General features: G+C 36.4%; 1 protein-coding gene across 1 annotated transcript in view; it reads right to left on the reverse strand.

The window, feature by feature from the left end:
- The window catches only part of CRPPA (CDP-L-ribitol pyrophosphorylase A), a 101354-nt gene that overhangs the window by 73871 nt on the left and 7582 nt on the right, over positions 1-19901 (reverse strand). Inside the window, exons 2-3 of the mRNA XM_088533444.1 lie at positions 19585-19864; positions 6875-7024 (exon numbers count right to left, since the gene is read on the reverse strand). Of these exons, the coding sequence (XP_088389570.1) occupies positions 6875-7024; positions 19585-19864 (430 nt within the window). The remainder of the gene's footprint in view (positions 1-6874; positions 7025-19584; positions 19865-19901) is intronic.

Consider the following 19901-nt stretch of genomic DNA (forward strand, 5'->3'; position numbering starts at 1 on the left):
CATGCTTATATATAGCAGCTCCCTCCTATGCAGACAGATTCAGTAACCTCCCATAAGCAAATGTGATTCCTTACTAACCAAAATGTGGATAATTAATTCAGTGTAGTCCCAAAACAAACAGATCTCTACATAGATTTGACAAAATCCTTTAGGTTAGTTTGTTCCTTATGGATATGAGCAAGGAGCTTGTAGACATGCATCTGAAAACAAAACAAAACAAAAACACACACCCACACACACACACAACTCTAAACAATGTTATCCTCTGGTAAAACATATTCTTGATTCCAGCTTTTTCTTTTTAATTTCAGCTTCATTGTTCTGATTAGTAAAAATCTACAAATGGCTATTATCAACACACAACCATATTAACTGAATACTCAATACAAACACCAAAAAATAAGGTGCAGATTTTGTGCTAAATTCACCCAGATGAACATGATCTTAAGACTAATCAGAATTTTCCATGTCATCTACAGAAGGATGCAATGTTCTTCACAAGTACCACCTCTTCCTCAGCTGTATGTAGCTCTTTTCTTCTTTCACAAGACCCCTGGCTTGCACAAATGGCTCAGATTGGTGAATGACTCCATCCTACTCCTCACATTGATAACAACTACTCTAACTACCACACTGTGCTCCCTAGGCTTTTCGTTGACATCTTCTTCCTTTCATCAGCAGTTCATTTAGGGTCTTCTACATAATATTACTCTTCTGTTTCCATTTCCAGCTGTGTCTGCCAGATGAGGACAGGTAGGGCGTTTTGATTTGTGAGGGTGACAGAGCCCTGGAACAGGCTGCCCAGAGAGGTTGTGGAGTCTCCTTTTCTGGAGATCTTCCAAACCCGCTTGGACGCAGTCCTGTGCCACGTGCTCTAGGTGACCCTGCGTGTGCAGGGGGGTTGGACTAGATGATCTCTAGAGGTCCCTTCCAACCCTAAGCAGTCTATGATTCTATGATTGCTCCTGCTGCCTTCCCCACCTCGATGAATACATTTTAGATGCATAATACTTTGTTAAGTTTGGTTATCACAGCCTTTCTACATTGCAGTTGTCCCATTTTGTACATTAATGTGACATGATATAACAAGATGTTTTGTATTATTAAAGACAAAAGATCTCTGTGCATTCCTCAATATGTCAGAATCAGGTATTAGAGAAATTGGTTTCAGTCTACTTTGATGAAAGGGAAAAGGTAGTCTGCTTGACTTCCTGACACACTAATTTCTCTTAAGATACTGCTCCAGGGAATGCCTGACTTCTAGTAAGTAAACACTTTTTTTTTCCTCCCTCCCTCCCTCCCTCCCTCTCTCTCTCTCTCTCTCTCTCTCTCTGAGTTACAGGATCATACCTTGCATAGTCTCCTATTTAATTTACAATGCTGAACAGAAACATGAAACTATCTTAAGCAGAATTGAACAAGTCTGGTCTAAAAAAATCATGCTTTATTTGCTTACTTTGGAAAGGGTGGATTTTCAATTAACACTTGGAAGTTTCCTGATCTCCCTTAGGGCTGATATGAACAGAAAAAATATGCTTCCAGAAATCAAGAGTTTAATTTATATGAATCTAAAAAAAGACATCTGCTTGCTTTTGTCTCAGATAAGTAAGAACAGAAGTAAATCCTGGGTTCTACAGCTTTATGACCTTTCCACAAATTTTATTTAAAAATCAAAAATGTAACTGCAACAAAGTTTTAACATGCTAAATATGACTATTGAAATTTAGCGGCATATTCATTATATTGTGTAGGAAATAAACTCACAAATAAGAACATACTAGAATGAGGATCGCTAATGTAACAAAGTTTATCCCCTTAATGCCCTTAATCCCTTTGTATGTCCTTTTCCACAACACCCCGAGGAAAGGTTGCTTGTCAAGGTAAGGCCTAGCTGACCTACCCATGAGATACCACACACTGTACAAAGTTCTTTCTCCTCTGGCAACTCTTTGCCTCTGCCACTTTACCACTGTGTGCCAAGCATATAAATCTCACGAAACAGAGATTATACTTACAACCTCTTTATTTTGTTAAATAAGTAGTGCTGTAATACTTAAGGTGAGACTGCACACGTATTACATGAGACGCTCAGAGGTGTACACGACAAGGCCATGTAATTCATCCATTCCTGACACCTGCACCATCCCAGTGCCAAATTCCAAGTCCACTGCAAAGTGGATTACATCATAATCCTTTACTGAAATATGAATACTTCAATGAAGTAGAAGCAAATATGTCTATTTTTCCCATGCTAGCAGAACAAAAAGACTCTTAACAGAAAGCGTTAAGCAACTTTAAACAGAGCGTAGCTGCCTCTGTCTGCCAAAATCCCATTATGACTATTTACTTATAGCTAAGTGCTCTGTCTAATAACACATAAGTTGGAGTAATGATGCCTTTTAAGATCAAGACATTATTTTAGCTTCACTCTCTATTGTGATTTCTGGACAGTCGCTTAATTTCAGTATTATTTGCAGTGGTTTTCTTCTGGCTTACGTGCACAACAACTCTAACAATTCAGCTGACAGTTCAATTACATCAGTTACATGGGCCAGGAGGTCTCCCCACTTAAAAGCAAAATGTATATGTAACACTGTAACAGGACTTTTATAAAACTAATAAAATCAATAAAGCTGTTATGGAGTAGAAGTTTTAATTTCTTCCTGAAGATTGGTCTTTATTTTCACTACATTGAAGCCACTATTGTCGAAACAAGTCTTCCCCCTTTCTTGTTGCATCTCTCCTTATTACACCACAAAAAGGCAAAGTACCACCAAGAAGCAAGAAGCTTTCACCAAGAAGCAACAACAATTCTCAAATTGTTTGCCTTCCCCCAATGAAGATTTCATAATGTGAGACATCTGAATCTCTTTTCTTTTTTCCCCCGCCTCTGAAGCATCCTACCAAAGTTATATCAGATAATTGATGGTCAGTTCTGTTTAAAAGCATAGGTTTATTTTTAAGAAAATATTGCCATGAATCTATGCTATTAGTTTCCGGGTGTTTAAAACCCTTCAAAATTAACTACTGGAACATTTAGTAATACTCAACACCTTACCAACTGGTTAACTGTTCTTGGATGGCTTGCTCATTTTATTTCAGACATATTTAGTTCTCCAGGCATCTGTCTTAATCAAAAACTACTACATAGTTACAAGTCCTTGGCTACTTTACAATAGCAGAATAGAAAATAAATAACTTCCCTAGAATATCAAGAAATATTCTTGCACCAAAGAGAAGATCATAGGTTACCATATCTAGCAGAAAGAGACTAATGATAACCAGCAACCAGGAATATTATGGAAGTAATAAAATGGAATACATCTATCTCTTTGTTAATTCCCATTTTGTCACCTAATACGAATTACAATGTCTGGTAACCAACCAACCAGACTCCACCATTTGATGCAAAATAATTTTTGACTAAGTGGTTGTAATAAGAAAACTCCAAAGTCAGAAAAACCAAATTAAAAATAAAAATGCATTTTCTTGACCTTTGAGAAGGCCTGCAAAAGAGGTCTTAAGTACCATGCAACCAAGTGAGGAAGAATTAAATAAAATATTTTAATGGGCTGAGTCATTAAAATGACAACAGAAATTTGAGCGACAGCTTTTCTAAGGTTACAACAGAACTACTATAGAGAAGTTAATAGTTATGATCTAAAGAATTTTACTTGTCAGAAGTAAAAAGCAACAAGCAGAGATTTGAACATAGCCCATCTTTTTGGAACCCACCCGTTTTAGGTATCAGAAGAGACTACAGAGAATCTAAACTGGGATCCATCACACAAAAAGGAGAGGAAATATAGAAAAGCATCCAAATAACCTTGCTGAATGGCTTCAAAATTTCTGTTGGATTTTTGGAGTGAATGTAAATAGAATTCACTGGAATATACAAATACATTAAGATAATACTGTAAGCAACTTTTGGCATTTGTTATACCTACTTCAAATGATTTCATTAAATGTATGCAGAAGGCATACATTTCTCCCCAAACCACTGTCATTTCTAATCAAATTAAGAAATAGAAAAAAAAAAAAGAAATGATTTTCAATTGGAGAAAACGAGTTAAGATCACTGTGTTTTAATAGTGCTAACTTTTTACTTTACCTAATACACTCAAGTCTATATACTATAAAGTATAAGAAAACTAGCCCTGCTCTGCTCAGTTTCATGCCAGTGAAAAGCAAAAACAGTATCTTAACACAGTGGTTAAGATACCCAGAGATGACATATTCGTTAAAAAGAACATATATTAAAAACGTTAGGATTGAAGTCTAAATCCACCAATCCAAAGTAGATGATGCATTTAAATAGAGAGTTGTAATAGCAGTATTCTACATTACTCTCAATGCAACTGAAAAGCCTGTGTTATCTGAGCAAAAATTCAAATGGACAGTTTCTTTCCAAGAAATGTATCTTTGACCAGTGTTTTTCTCCCTCACTGTTGTTGCATAAACATCACCACTCTGTAAACTACGCAGAGGCGAGATCACGATCACAAGCAAAGTCAGATGAACTGAATTCCACTGCCAGTCTTGCAAAGCACTTGCAACCTAACAGAAGTATTTTATCTCTTTTTGTTTATCTGTATAAAGATACTTACCTACTTCACAAGGTTGTTGTGGGAACTTATAGCGTTGTGTATTAACATTTACGAAGTATCCTGAGCTGTATCCAGTCCTACAAAAACGTGTCCTACAGTAGCTTGACTAAGTTCTTCAGGACAATGATAATCTATCTTTTGTTATTTATTTGTACAGTTCCCTAAACAATAGGGTCTCAATCCTTGACTTGGACAGCTAGGCACCATTGAAACATAAATAATCAGCAAACAATATGAGCTGAGAGGTTTAGCAAAGTGCTACCCTTCCCAGAGCTCCAAGGCACAGAGCATTCCAATGACCAGAATTTCGCCAATGCAAAGGGAACTGGGGACATGGAACCTTAGCCTTGGTTGCTCGCTAACAACTTTGGTGGCTTGCTCTTGAAAGAGCAGGCATTCAAAAAAGAGATTGATGGAATGCATATGTGAGACAAGAGCACTCAGTATTCAGAGGAGCACACGGATTGTAAATAGAGTTGTCTTCTGAGCAAGGCATTGAGGGACACAGCTTTTTACATATTTGCCAGCCCCATTGTATCTGCAAATTAACAGTAAACATAGTAGGAAAAAAATAGTATGCTTTTTTTCCCCCCTCCAGAAACAGTGTATAAACATTTAATTTGTCAAAACAGATGCACATCAACAAGAAAGAAAAGGTTGTACAAACAACAGTAGCTGTTGCCTCTTGAGATGTGCTTTAGGCACCTACATGATGCTATGGGCACACACATGCCCCCTGCATCAAGACAGACCTTCACTAGAATTATTTGCATTGCAACAATGCACCAACATTCCCCTGCTCCTCATCAGAAGCAAGAAGTTTGGAGTTACTCCAATTAGTTGAGTAGCTCTTCATCTTGAAAAGCCCTTCATCTTCATCATCTGAGAATAAATTCAGACATAAAACATGAAGTGTATGAGGTGCAAATTTCGCCAATTACTGAACAAGTAACTAATCGTTTCTTCCTCACGGGCAGTCCAGACATTTGTTCTGGCAATGTTAACTCCTCAGCTACGCACTTGCTGGAGGTAGATACCAATTTGGGCTTGTTTACTACAGAAATGAAAGACTGATGGGAAGCAAGACTGTCAGCATTAGTGCCATGAAAAATAATTCCTTCCAACTCTCAAATAAAGAAATGCTCTGCTTCTAGTCAACCTGGAAGATACCTGGAGGACAGACAATTTCCACAAGGTGATGAATGAAAAGGAAGTGGAGGCTGAGACGAAAGCCTGGAGCGCTTCCAGTAAGCTGTGAACGCAGGGTGGGGCAAACGCAGGCAGCCACCAGGGGAATACAGGCAAAACAGCCACCCACTACCAGACAACTCCCCCCCCACCTCCTTTTTTAAAAAAAGATTATTTTATAATACTATATTAGAAAAAAGAGTGAATTAACAAAGAGACTAATATTCAGCCATTCAAAGTATGTGCAAAACAATCACTTATTGTAACACATTCAACATGAAACGTTGAACTTATTTACTAAATAAGTCAAATTAATATCATCCAAATATTGCCAGTGTCCCACTATATATGCCATTATCATAATTTTTTCTCCAAGACTCTTTTACTCAAGAAACTCTAAGGCAACAATACATACCTAACTTTAAGCATTTTAGACCACTTATTTAAGTATTTTATGGAATGTGCAATAAAATCAAAGCAAGCTAAACAGAGAATTTTTGCTCAACTCATCTTCATATGAAGTGAAAAGAAAAAAAAAACAACTGCATTACAGGAAAAAAGATGCAAGAGGCAGAAATTACAATGAACACAAGAAAGTGATCAAAAATAATATAAAGTTATTTTAGAAAACTTAATTATCTACAAAGCACTGGTTTTATAGAAAAGAGTAGTAAATTAAGGCTGTAAGAAGCAGAATGCACTTATAAAATACATATGTATGTTTTGAAGGGTAGAGCCTCTGGTAATGTGAATTCATTTGCTACAATAGAACCATCAGGAAATGTAACTCAATATAAAAAATACACATTTCAGCATGTTCCATTAGGCTTGAATAATAATTCTGTTCATTATCTAAAAGTCCCAAATTATCACATTCATTTCACAGTAAGGTAATTGAAAAAATGAATAGATGAAAATGACAAAGCATTGTCATCAAAAGACTGCAGAGAAACAATACACATACAATTTGATATGATCTGAAGAAGATGTTGAATCTCTGTTTTTGAAAGAAGCAAACTTAAATTCTCTTTACCAATAATAAATGGATGAAAAAAATTGCAGAAAACTCAAAGGCTTACCTGCTGGTATGCTTGGTAGATTACATCAAACAAGAAAGCCTGAGGCATTTCACTTGCTCTGTACCGGGCCCGTTCCAATGAGTGGTCTAAGCAGCCATCAGCAGAAGCAGCAATAACAGTAGAAACTAGAGGACGAATTGCTCCTGCTGCCTGTGAAACACAATACAAAAGGAGCCTTAAGTGTTTATTATCATCATAGAATTATAGAATCATTATGGCTGGAAAAGACCTTCAAGATCACCGAGTCCAACCGTAGGCCCCTGAACACGCTGCCTGCTAAACCGCGTCCCTAAGCGCCTCATCTATGTGATTTGCGAGCACTGCCAGGGACGAGGACTCCACCACTTCCCTGCGCAGCCTGTTCCAAGGCTTCACCACTCTATACCAAATAGGTGTAGTCAGAAAAAAAAGTTTTAAAATAGGTCTTCTACTTGTTTAGAATCAGGAAGTTTGTACTTACACACAGAGGGGCACTTTAGAAAAAGAAGGGTGTTGTTCTTTATACACCTCTATTGTAAATACATGTACAGACCTGAGAGGTCTGTTTTTCAAACTTTCCTCTACACACATATTAGGTGGTTTCTGTGAGGACGGATCTATACCTACTCAAATATAAAACATCAAGGAGACACACTTGAACAGTGTTGACAACAGTTCCTTTTACTTTCGGTGTTTTGGCTATACTGCTCCAAAATAAGTAACAAGGAACGTTTCAGAGCACTGAATTTGTTCCTGTGTTGAACTCACCTTGCGCAGCATTCCCAATCACCAGTAAAGTCATAATCAATCACCAGTAAAGTATAAACATCAGAAAGTATTCGATGCTCAGCAGCACTGTGCCCCAACACAGACATTAAAAGGTCGATAATTTAACTTTGACTTTCCTTAGATGTAAAACCAAAGGAATATGTTTAATCTTTTTTATCAATACACAATACCAAAGATCACAGAAATCATCATTCATAGTTCTACAGCACTCTGGAACAGAGCTCTCCATGCTGCTTTTCGGTCACTTTTATACCAGAAAAAAACAGCCATTGTCTTACAGTATGATCACATGATCTGGAAATGAAGCTAAAGGAAATGGAAACGAGTCCTCATTAAACTAACCCAAGAAGAGAAAGAAATAATGGTAAAACATTACATATCAAGTCACAGGGAGAAACGCACATTCCTCAAGCAATGCTAACCACTGAGAATGGCTTATCCTGTATTACTTTATAATCTGTCTTTAATAATAATAACAAAAGGACAACTCATACTGTTCCAAATGTTTAGAATTACCCACCATCTTAGTATCTACAGACAACTCTCCCAATGGCAAATTCTCAAAATTTCACTGCAGTCACAGAACATTACACATTTTATCACCTAAAATCACAGTGATTTTTATGTTGATTTCATTTTAGGTCTGTTGGCAAAATCTGCCCTTTTATATAAGGGTCAAGTCATTTCTTGCACCATTTCTGCTATCAAATAAGCATGCCACAGCAAAAATGAAGCATGAAAAGCAAGTCCTAAACAGATTTTTTTTTCTTAGAGATGCATTTGTCTTTCTTCAACCTTTGGCGCTATTGAACAATAAAACAAACAGCAATACAGTCACTGTGCCAAGTACTTCCTAAATTCTAGAATCTAAAGCTTCTTAGCTCATTTTTTTACATAATGAGGATGCGGAGGGGAACCAGTTTCTCATGCCTAAAGAGTTTTGATAAGCCTAAGCTCCCCATGCAAGGGACAGGGAGAAGACCAGGAGAAGAAATTCAACAGGTTCACAGGGCTGCAGAATACGTAAAGACACTTCCTCAGAATCTCAAAAGCTCCTTTTCTTTCTAATAATTGGGAAGACGTATCTACAACAAACACTCTCTCTTGTCATCCAAAGGACAGACAGAGTACAGGAAGATCAGTGAGAACTGTGAAATCACTGAAAAAATGTGCAGGATCTCAGAAGGTCATCTAGTCCACCTCTTTGACCCAGGCGAGATCGATTTGGCTTCTGTCACAGAAAAGACAACCTGCCAAAAGTAAATGTCATTATAGTTTTAGTAATAGCTCAAAATAGTAAAAGAAGCAAAACTTAGCAGATATACTATCAGCAAGAGAATAAGTAGTAGAGAGTGAATTATCTACAACTTGTCCCCCATTATTTTCCACAATTCTAGGACATGGATTATTACCTCTACGTCCCAGCTGCTGGGCATTTGGATTATGTTATTTTGTTCTGCTGTCATATTGTAATTGGTCACATACAAAAAAAAGTTATAAAATTAGAAGGTCATGGGAAAAGAGAGAGAACAGCATGCTAGCCACAGCTTTTTCTGTAATTAGTTAAAAGTCTATTTAAAAATGCCTATTGGATGGTTTTTTCTTTTTTTTCTTTTCTTTTTTTTTTTTTTCTTTTTTGAAACAGTTACGATGTCAGAAAACCAGTTGGCAAAATAGGATTTCTTGGGCTGATCCAATATTTTATGAGTTTAACAACCATGTCACGTTACATTTTAAGCATAAAATAGGCCAACAGAATACAATGCAACTTGCGTAACTAAATCTCACAAGTGCACTCTGAGCAACAAAAAAACAAACTGCAATCCTAAATAAAATTGAAATACTCAATATTATATTCTTAAAAGAACTCTGAACCACATTGTTTTCTTGACATCTGGTTTATTACACAATAAAAATTCATGAATGTCTGTAGCTGTATCTTTGTGACAATAACGAGCCACATCTCCTGCTTGGCTTAGGCCTAGCTCTTCTAAAAGATTCGCAAAGATCTGATTTCTGATAAATCCAAACATGTCATTTTTTGAAAGCTAAAAATTAACTTCGAGTAATTGAAAGTTTCAGGACAGGCACCTAAATTTTAACAAATGACATTGAGCAGTTACAGTTTTGCATTACCCCAGAACAGAGGCCAATGTAACAAGCCAAGAGTTCATTTTAGCACCTGCTTTCCATCAGTTTCAGTTAAACAAACAAACAAAAAAAATCAAATATGTAAACACCATAAGATATCTCCTCCCAGAAGCCCTCTCAAATTGTACCCGACACTGAAAACAAGAATTTTAATATGAAGAATAAGATTTAGGGCTGATTTCCCTTCAGATCACATGAGGGAGATAACTTCTAACCATATATGAAACAAGAGTATAACAAGAAGTCATTTGATGGAGAAACATGGATCAAACAAGGATAAACATGGCCCTGTATACATTCCACACTCTCTTCATATGGGATGATATCCATAACTGGAAATCTCCTTGCATTTGAAGAACTTCTGGCAGCACTCTCCATGAAATTCAGTGGAAGTGACAGATAAGTATCTCCCAGAAGTGAGCTCGTTGATCCATTTGCTGAAACAGTCTTTAGGCTCTTTTAGAAACAATGCAAGTCTTCTATAACTCATTTTAAGCAATAAAAATTAAAAATATTTGCAACCAGGTTTGCAAATTTTCATTCTATTTTCACATAGCTGCATACAGTACAGAATGTATGCAAACTTTACAGATTTATAGTGACTGAAAAGGTAAAGAATGAAGTCAATGACCCAAGTCACGCGCATTAAGGTACCAAAAGTATTTTCATTAGATTGACAACACACCTTTTTTTTTTTTTTTTTTTTTTTTTACCACCTTTTCCTTAAACAGCAACACTATCTTTCTCATTTTGTCATACTTTAGTTCTGGACGAATACCACTTAGATGAATGTATTCAGTGAATAAATAACCAGGCTGAGCTTTAGGATCAGGCAACACAGTGAATTCAAAGGGAGTAAAACCTAAGCAGTGCTGATGATACCTTTCATTATGAAATGAAAATACAGACCACAGAAGACTGAAGAGAGAAACACAGCTTGGTTAAAACAATGCAATACGACTTATTTACATTGAATAAACCTAAAAACTCACACTCTTTATTTATCTTGCCCTAGAAAAAATAAATTTGTCTTCTGCACATGTATACTGGACTTAGAAACACATTTTTATCACTTCCAGGCAGCTAACTTCTTTGAAACTGTATGCTAGAAATTGTGGAGATTCTGACACCTAGCAGGACAAACACCTCTATTGTGCAACTCTATTAAAGTCCATTTTGTAGAGGTGAGTTTGGTAAATACACACAATTTATATCAGCCTTGCATGGAGACAAGGATCACTATGCAGTAGTAACAAGGAAGAACCATGTATATTAATTTAAACAAGTCAGAATTTACAAGTATATCCTAGAATATGTTTTTATTAGGGGAAAGATTATTTATAAAATATTAAAGAGTACTGTCTCCTAAGGATTTCAGACTAAATTAGGTCGGCTATGAACAAGCAAATAAGCTCAGAATGACTATGATTAATTTCTTCTCATTTTATTCAGTCAAACTGTTTCCATGTGTTACTACAGAGAAAGTATGCTTTCACACATATCAAACTACTTGCCACGAGGGGCATTCACAGCCAAACACAATTAAAAAAATATAGAAATAAAGAAAGTATCTGTGATGTATGAAACAGGTAGAAACATGCATTTCTATTCAGGCATCTGTGCTCAAGTTAATTATATCTATACTAATCAACATGCTTCAGCCAGTAATTATCACTTAAGGTAGCAGAATTGTCTTTACTGAAAGATTTCTTATTTCAAATTTAAAAAACCGTATCTTCAAAGCAAAACTGAAACACTCAATTATAAGATTAAAATATTTCACATATTTAAGAGGATGTTCTTTTCAAATCTTTCGTATTTTAAACCTGAAACAGAGAATATTTAATAAAACAAAGACATATAACTATTCTCATCCAAAAAACCAGCCCGAAGTTCCTCCAATGCAAATTTATGTTAGTTCATGACCATGTGAACACGCAGAGCCCTAGTCCAGGGCAGATCATAGCCCTGTCCTTCACGCTCACACAGCCCCTGCACCTCCACCAGGCAGCACATGCGGAACGGGAGGCGTTGATGCGGTAGGGACTGCAGGGGGAGAGTTCTTTTACTGGCAGAGAAGTACAAATAATGACATGGGCTACATTAAAGATCAGGCTTTAAAAAAAAAAGTTGACTTCTATAAAATTTTCCTGTTTATTTATTTATTTATTTTTATCAGCAAGAATAAAACTTATCGCCTTCTTTTGATTTTATTGAGAAAAAAGTACCAAAATTAATAGTAATATAGGCACATCACCTTTGATCCTGTTTGTTTCTTTGATTTAGGCCCCTCTAAAATTTTATCAACATGGTAAGGTATCACCACCCACCCAATTCCAGTTATCTTGATATATTTGTACTGGCAGCTTTTAATTGCCCAAAGACAGCACTGGTTGCAATGTTAAACAAGTCTGGTATAACATATATTATATTTAATCATCAGCTACACAAAAAGAGGGATAATAAGAACATATGTAAGGAGCTTTGAATGCTGAGAAAGGCCTGTGCACTAAACTTTACTTAACTCTCCTTAGAGCCGGTTTATCCAGCTGGCTAGGAACAACAGCAGAACTCACTAAAATTGGACACATGTTACTCTTAAACCAACACCAGGAAGGAAGAAGATATAATTGTGTTTATTCCTAGCTGCAAAGGAGGGGATGTTTAATCAGAAATCTAATATACACTTGAATCTAACGTTAATGAGCCGACACTATGTTGTACACTGAACTGACTTCAAGGAGACAGGATGCCTTAAACAAATGTAATGTATATTTATGATGCTGTTTAAGAAAAAAAAGAAAACATTTCTTCTAATGAGGTCACCTTTATCAGTACATTTTATCTGAGTAACTGGGGATGGTACATGTACATCAAGATATGTCAGAGCCCCAGTCAGCCACAGCAAGCTAAAAAGGTTCACAGAAGCTGTTGCTTAAAAATTAGGACTACAAACACACTTTTAAAAAAAAAAACTTTACATAATTTTTGTTCTTATGCACTTAAAATATTTCTTTGTATAGAGTCAATAAATATTGTTTTGACCTGATCCAAAATATGCTAAAAAACAGATGTTATTCTATGGAGAAGAAAAAAAAAAAAAAAAGCGTGCTTTCTCAAAAAATGTAGATCTACCCTAAGAATAAGTCAGGAGGATGGGAACATGCAGCAGAAATTGTAAATTGGAATGGAGGAAGCACATGTATATAGGCATGTCATAGGCTGCCACTTTTCAGTAAGCAGTACCAAAAATAAGCTCAACACAGGGAAAGCAGAAAAGCAGGGAAGAGCACAAAGCACAGTCACTGAGACAAAGGAAAGTATTGCAAACAAAACCAACATAACTAATTCATGTGAAATTTCAAAAGAAAAAATTACCTTTGTTCAAAAATGCAAACTAAAAATAAGTGTTAAGAATATTAATTATTTTAACTCGATCTTGTTTAATGAATCACAGGCCTAAGTCAGAAAAAATTACAAAAAGGGACAAAAAATATGAAAATTAGCAGCATTAAACAAATAAGACACTTCTAGTGGTTTCATAGAACATCATATAGCATTTCTTCCAGTAAGCCTGCTTTATCTGTACATTCCATCTCAGAAATTCAATAGCAAAGGACTTTTTATAGAGCTACAATAGTATTGTATATTTAATGAAATACATTTTATTGTGTTTTAGCCAAGTTGTAAGATCTTACTCCATTAGTCAACAAATTCAGCCAACTTTCGCCACAGTGCAAGAACTGTGAACTGACAAGAAAAGACAAATTTAACAAGACATTCCCTTTTATTAAGAATTCGTTTTCTTATCAGATTTGTTTGCTTAGTTGGTTTTAAGTATTTCAAAGTTTGTATAAAGCCTGTAGAGATCCGTAGATCCACCCAATGGATCCGATCACATGTAGCAACTGAAGAACAACACGTGCTGATGTGCTGTTGCAAGATTTGCTTATGAAATATTTACTCCTTTCAATTATCAGCAATATACGTTGTTATATATAGTTATGGTGGATTCTGTAACATGGAGACCTCAGTCTTCCTAAACAATACCAACACTAAGCAGTAAATCATTTGGCCAGGACTCTTCAATTACTTTCAGAAATATTTCCAATACACAAATACCCCTTCTCATTTTTGCATTCAACAGAAGGATGACAATACGAACAACCTGCATTTTCTTTAAACCTTTTAATGTTTTATTGAAATTTTAGGTGGCAAAAATTAAATAATTATTAAAATCAATTTAACCCTTACATTTATCAAAAATTATTTATTTTACTTTGACTGTGCAGTATATCCTCACATCAACAAGTAAGAAATCACATCTAAATAGCAGAGAACCATCATTCTTACTCCAACTACTCATTCACACTACAGAAAAAGCTGCCAGTGGAGGTGCCTCATACCACAAAAAATTTTGCAAATGACAGTGAGGCAACAGAAAGAGGAGTTAACATTTTTTTAGGGGAGTATAAACCTGCAATTACCACCACAGGACCATTACAACTACAGCTGAGAAGCTGTGTCTTGCTTTTAAAGAGTCTACATTACTACAAGACCTACAATATCACGTGCTAGCTACTGATCCACCGCATGCCATAAAACACCTGACTTCGAATAGACTGAGAAGCAAGAAACCAGAAAAAAATTCCTGGGGTGCTGCAGTGGGACTTCATTCATCCCAGACAGTTAAGACTGGGAAATGAGTCTTTTCTCCCCTTACTGATGCTTTTCCCCTCAAACGTTACATCCTGTTAGGACTAAGACTTCATGTATTTGCTAACAGTACATTAACTCTATTCAACACAGAAAACAAAGACTTGGCTGAGAAGGTTACACCTTTCTATGAGACTAATAAGCCCCAGTACTTTCTGATAGTTACCCATTACTAAGGAAGAAAAAGAGAAATATTAATCTATTGTCTGGTTATTTTCTGTACAGCAGCAAAATCACACTAAGAAAAAATGAATATATATATATATATATACACACACACACGAAAACCAGATGGTGGAACTTTTGACACAGAATCATCATTTGCAGGCTAGGCTGCTAACACTGACTTTGTGAGGCTGCTTTGAACCCACAAAGACTGCCCTGTAAGTGATGAAGTGCTCTTACATGTGGGAGACTTTGACCCACGCATTTTGTTTTTTAGCGATGTCAGATCTGCAAGAAACCTACACGGGCTGTATTTCATTTTCCTAAAAAAATATAATTATCATTGTGTGGCCACTTTGATCAAACTGCCATAAGTAGCATGCAAAGATGCCGATTGGTCAGTGACTTGATTGACGAACAGTTGATAAACGACAAATAACTGAAATTAAACTGATCATCTATGAAGATTAAGTTATGGCCAATGGCAAACATGAAGAGGCAGATAATGTATGAGCCACATGAACCAAGGGAAAATAATGACCCATTGAAAATCCCAATGTATAAAAATCCCAATATATTAAGTGTTACGTCACTTAATAACTGTGAATCAGGTGCTATTCATGTCAGAGCATAATCATAAACTGTGCAAGCCAGAACCTCCAGGTGCAGGGTCAGGATCCAAGACTTAAAAGGTCAGTAAAGCCAGAATCAATGGATTTCTGCCAAATAGAGCTACCTGTCTCCCCTTCCTACCCCAAACCCTAGGATAGCAAACTCAGGATACATCTGCAGCAATCAGTGCTTAAACATTCGCAAGCGCTAGCCTAAAAACATCTTGTATTCTCCCGGAAACATTTCTGACTCCCAAGATTCAGCTTTTAAGCTGAGATAAAGTAATAGAAAATAAGAACTGATGTACGAAGAACATTCGAATTGCTCAGTTCCACACCACATAAGACAGAGAAATATGATAAACAAACCATCGTTGGATCTTGAGGCTAACATCTCTGAAATCTTAAATGTTTTTGACAATAGTTTATATTTTCAGCCTTTAAGAAAAAGGAATCGATATGTGCCCTCTGTAGAGTTTTATTCATAACCTTCAATCAGACCTCAAATGTTTTCATTTATTACTTCTGTACATTTAGTTAGCATGGAACATGCCATTTTTAAACTGAAGATGTTTTAAGTTTCAAGTTCTGAGTTTTGCGCATTACCCACTTCCGCTCCTTTCACACTTGCTGGAAGTATTTTGAGAAGTATTTCACATAAGCTGGAAGTTATTTATTGCTTTTCTTCAATTACATTGCTTAAAAATGAGAATATTCTGATCCTACAAATACACACACTGACTACAACGAACTTACGACCGAATTGCCTGGTCACAATGCAGTGCTGATCTAAAAACTCAAAGCATGTATGGGGGAAACTCATTCCATAATACATAAATATATGACATAGCAGAAATATACTCCTTTAAAAAAATCACCATTTTCCTTAACGTGTCCTTGTGTCTTCTTCAAAAGTTCTTTAAAAACAAGCAACGTCTCTTATCCCTACCGATGAAAGGGGATAAGATTCCAACACTAGTGCCTAAACACCAGGAAGCATGACTACATGCAGCAAAAACGTAGAAAACTGCTCTTAACCACTAACTAAAACAGAAAAAAAGGATATTGAGAACAATCTTATGTACTATAGAAGTACATTAAGAATGATGTAATACTTTGGATTATCTGGGATGGGACAGCTCTACAGTGACTAGAGTAAAAAGCCCCCAGCAATGAGGACTACATGAAAGTCCTTTGTTGCCCTGTGTTAATATAGACATCCCTAAATATGAAGAAGCCTAATTTTCCATACTAAAGGGTTTCCAAAGCTTACTGATGTGAGAAAAATAAAACCAGCAGAACACAACTGAACCTACCAAATCTTCCAATTTTACAAGTTCCTGTGACTGAACCTATTATGATCTTCACAATTTCTCCAAATGTCATTTGATTCTAATGTTACTATATAACACCTCAAATTCAATAATATACACATATTTTTGCACTGACATAAGTCAGAAGTTCCTCACCTACACAGCTCTCATCATCAGTGGAATACAAATCCCTTCAAGATGACAAGAGGCCATAATCAGGTCTTTATTCTGCTTTTGCACATGTGTCTGGCAGGACAGCACAAGTACCCAAAAGGAAAGGGCACAGGGTGATAGCAGAGACCTTGAGAGCACCGGCACAGAATGGCTTCAGATGGCCCAAATGTATATTAAAAAAAAAAAAAAAAAAAAAAGTGACAGTCTGCTACTGGTCATCAAAGCAACTTCTAGAGCTGGCTAAAACCAGTTGTAGATTACAATAAAGGCAAAGATCATGTGTAAAATATTCCAAATACGGTGAAACCAGAGGAGACAAGAAAACATAACAACTGTCATAGCTTATAAAAGAACTCTGAAAGAAAAGAGCAAATGTGCACCACCTCCTGTCTAGTGTACCTGATGAGCCTTACTGCATAACTTCAGTGCAGAAAGAGCACTGCGTTTTGGTTTGCCATTCACCACGTCTTGCCAATGCAAGTCCACAAGCCACAAAGAGTGTTTTATTTTGCTGTATAGCTGGGTTAAAGAACAGCATATGCAGGTACAGGTGCATGCTCCAACCTTCCAGCAGAGCAGACTGGGGTCATAGCACTGAGTCTGAGTGAATTCAGAGACAACAACAGAACAAGCACAAAATGTGAAGGTTTCTTCTGGATGAAGAGGTAATTAGGACTGCTTGTGTATGTGAATCAAAGTCCATGAGACTAAACGGTACGGTATACCTGTACAGGCATGTATGATTTGCTCAGATCCCCCACTAATTGCAAAAATATTCATGTTCACTCACTTCCAGAATGCAGTTTCTAATTTTAAGAATGCAGAAGTTTTGATTTCAGTGTATTTACTCATAAAAAGATAAACTAGGTTTTCAAATCCAGTTTACTTTTTAACTAGTGAAAGAGTCTCAGCCTTTAAGTGACTTTTTCCCTTCCTCACCCCCTCCACAGCAGAGGTAACAAATCCAGGAAGAGTGTGAGGAGAGGGAAGGATCTTATTCTTGTGAACATTTTTTTGGTTATGTTGTTTTAAATGCAACGTTGGCAGCGAGATACTGCTAGAGGCTTTGGAATATTGCCTTCTGAAGCTTCCACTTTTCCCAGTTTTTACTAGCAATAAAGAATTTGTTTCTAGAAACATGTAATTTTAATTATAAAATTACCCCCAAAATATAAATGGAATTTAATTGGCTACAAAGTTATATTTCCACATGAGCAAGGGATGTTTCAAAGATTTAAGGCATAATTTATTAGTTCTGGACAAGTTGCACTTTTTGATTCCTACAGGCAAATAACAAAGTGATTAGTAAGCGTAATAAAGTAATTTATTTGTCTGACAATTGGCAGCAAGAAATGCAATAACTTACTTGATCAAATGCCATTTTAAAGAACATTAAAGTTGCTCATAATTATGCTATCTATATGGTATGCAGATGAACAATACAGCATTATTCCTATTACATTAGTGATTTAATATGTTTCTGCCAGACTTTTGCATTATGCAGCACGGTACAAAGGAAGTAATTACTTTTTGCTCTGAAAGATTGAAGAATTGACCCTCCTCTAAATACACAAAGAATCTGACTACATGAAGAACTAAAGATAGTTTCTCCTCCACCAAAATTCTTCTGATATTCCAAACCACACACATCAGTTTTAAGAAAAGGTCTTCACTTTCCCTTCGTTTAGTTCCTCAAAATTACAATTGTCGAGAGATAAGTACCTCTCTGTCTCTGGCAAGCAGCTCTGCTAGTTCGTTACATAGAATGACATTCTTCTCACGTTCCTCAGTTTGTTCTCTAACTACGACAGTTAACAGCAATAGTGAACAGCTTCTGGAGTCCAGTTCTCTCATGGCCAAGCTTCAGTGGACTTAAGTCAGCACAGAAAACCACCACAGAGCCACTAAATTACCACACACACTTCAGAAATAAATTATATAGTGGAAAAGATGACTGACATTCATAAGATCATGTCACATGATACTTAGGTGATCTAGGCAAGGAGATTAATGGATTTAACCTCAAATCACCTCACTGAAGTTGAGCATTTTACCTGTTTACTATAGGGGAATTGAAGTACAAGGTAAATAGACCAGACTGTACAAATAAGTCTGTGGCTGAGTCATGAATTTCTTATAACCCTATCTCTCATCTCTGGTAGTATCATTAATAGCTTAGCGTTCTATCTGCATCAACGTAACTTCTACCAGCTCCTCCCAGTCACTTACCACTTATTTTCTCAGAAATCTTTCTAATTCCTGTAAATATTTCCAAGAAAGTACACAGTCCTCAAACACAGTGATGACAAGGGACCTGCAATCACACTCTGGAGGCTTCCAGCTTCCCTATTTCCCAGCAGTTGGCAAGGTTTAGGGGTTCTAGAAAAATCTAGAGTAAACACAGGAATAGTTCTCTTGCCACTTACCTACTCAGGATTTGCATACAGATATGAAATGAACACACACAACGCAACGTTTATAAGTCAGATGACTTCCTGCTCTCCTCTCTGGATGCAATCAGCAAACACTAACAATGATTACCATTAGATGAGAATTGGACATTAATTTAATACTGTACTGATAGCCTCTACAGCAATAATTTTTCTGTATAGCAACTTATGCCCATAGCTTTTTTTTTTTTTTTTTTTTTAAAAAAAAGTCTCCTCCAGTCTGACCTCTCTGCATAACAAGAGCTCTGAATCTATGCAACTTAAAAATCAACAGATCATTAATGCAGGTCCCAGGAGATCCCACTTTCACCCTGTGCAGCATATGAGCACATTCCAGTGTTGCATGGCTATTTAGTACCTACCCCGTGTTCTTTAGCAGCCATAACCACTTCTAACAGAATATCTTCTTCAACGAATGGCCTCACAGCATCATGGATAACCACTACTTCTGGCTTCTGGAGGAGGTATTTGGAAAACTCACTCTCTGCAAGTACTTTCAGTCCATTGAAAATTGATCGGTGCCGTGTTATTCCACCTTTCACTACTGTAACTCTTTTGTGGCCATATTTCTCAATGATGGTCTTCATTGTTTCAATATTTTCAGGAGAGACGACCACAATAATATCAGATATCCAACTTATCCTGGAAGAAATAGTACAGAAACATAAAAGTAGAACAT

This window comes from Tinamus guttatus, unplaced genomic scaffold (assembly GCF_059628265.1).
Source record: "Tinamus guttatus ecotype Peru unplaced genomic scaffold, ASM5962826v1 Tinamus_guttatus_pri_ptg000503l, whole genome shotgun sequence".
NCBI classification, from domain to species: domain Eukaryota; kingdom Metazoa; phylum Chordata; class Aves; order Tinamiformes; family Tinamidae; genus Tinamus; species Tinamus guttatus.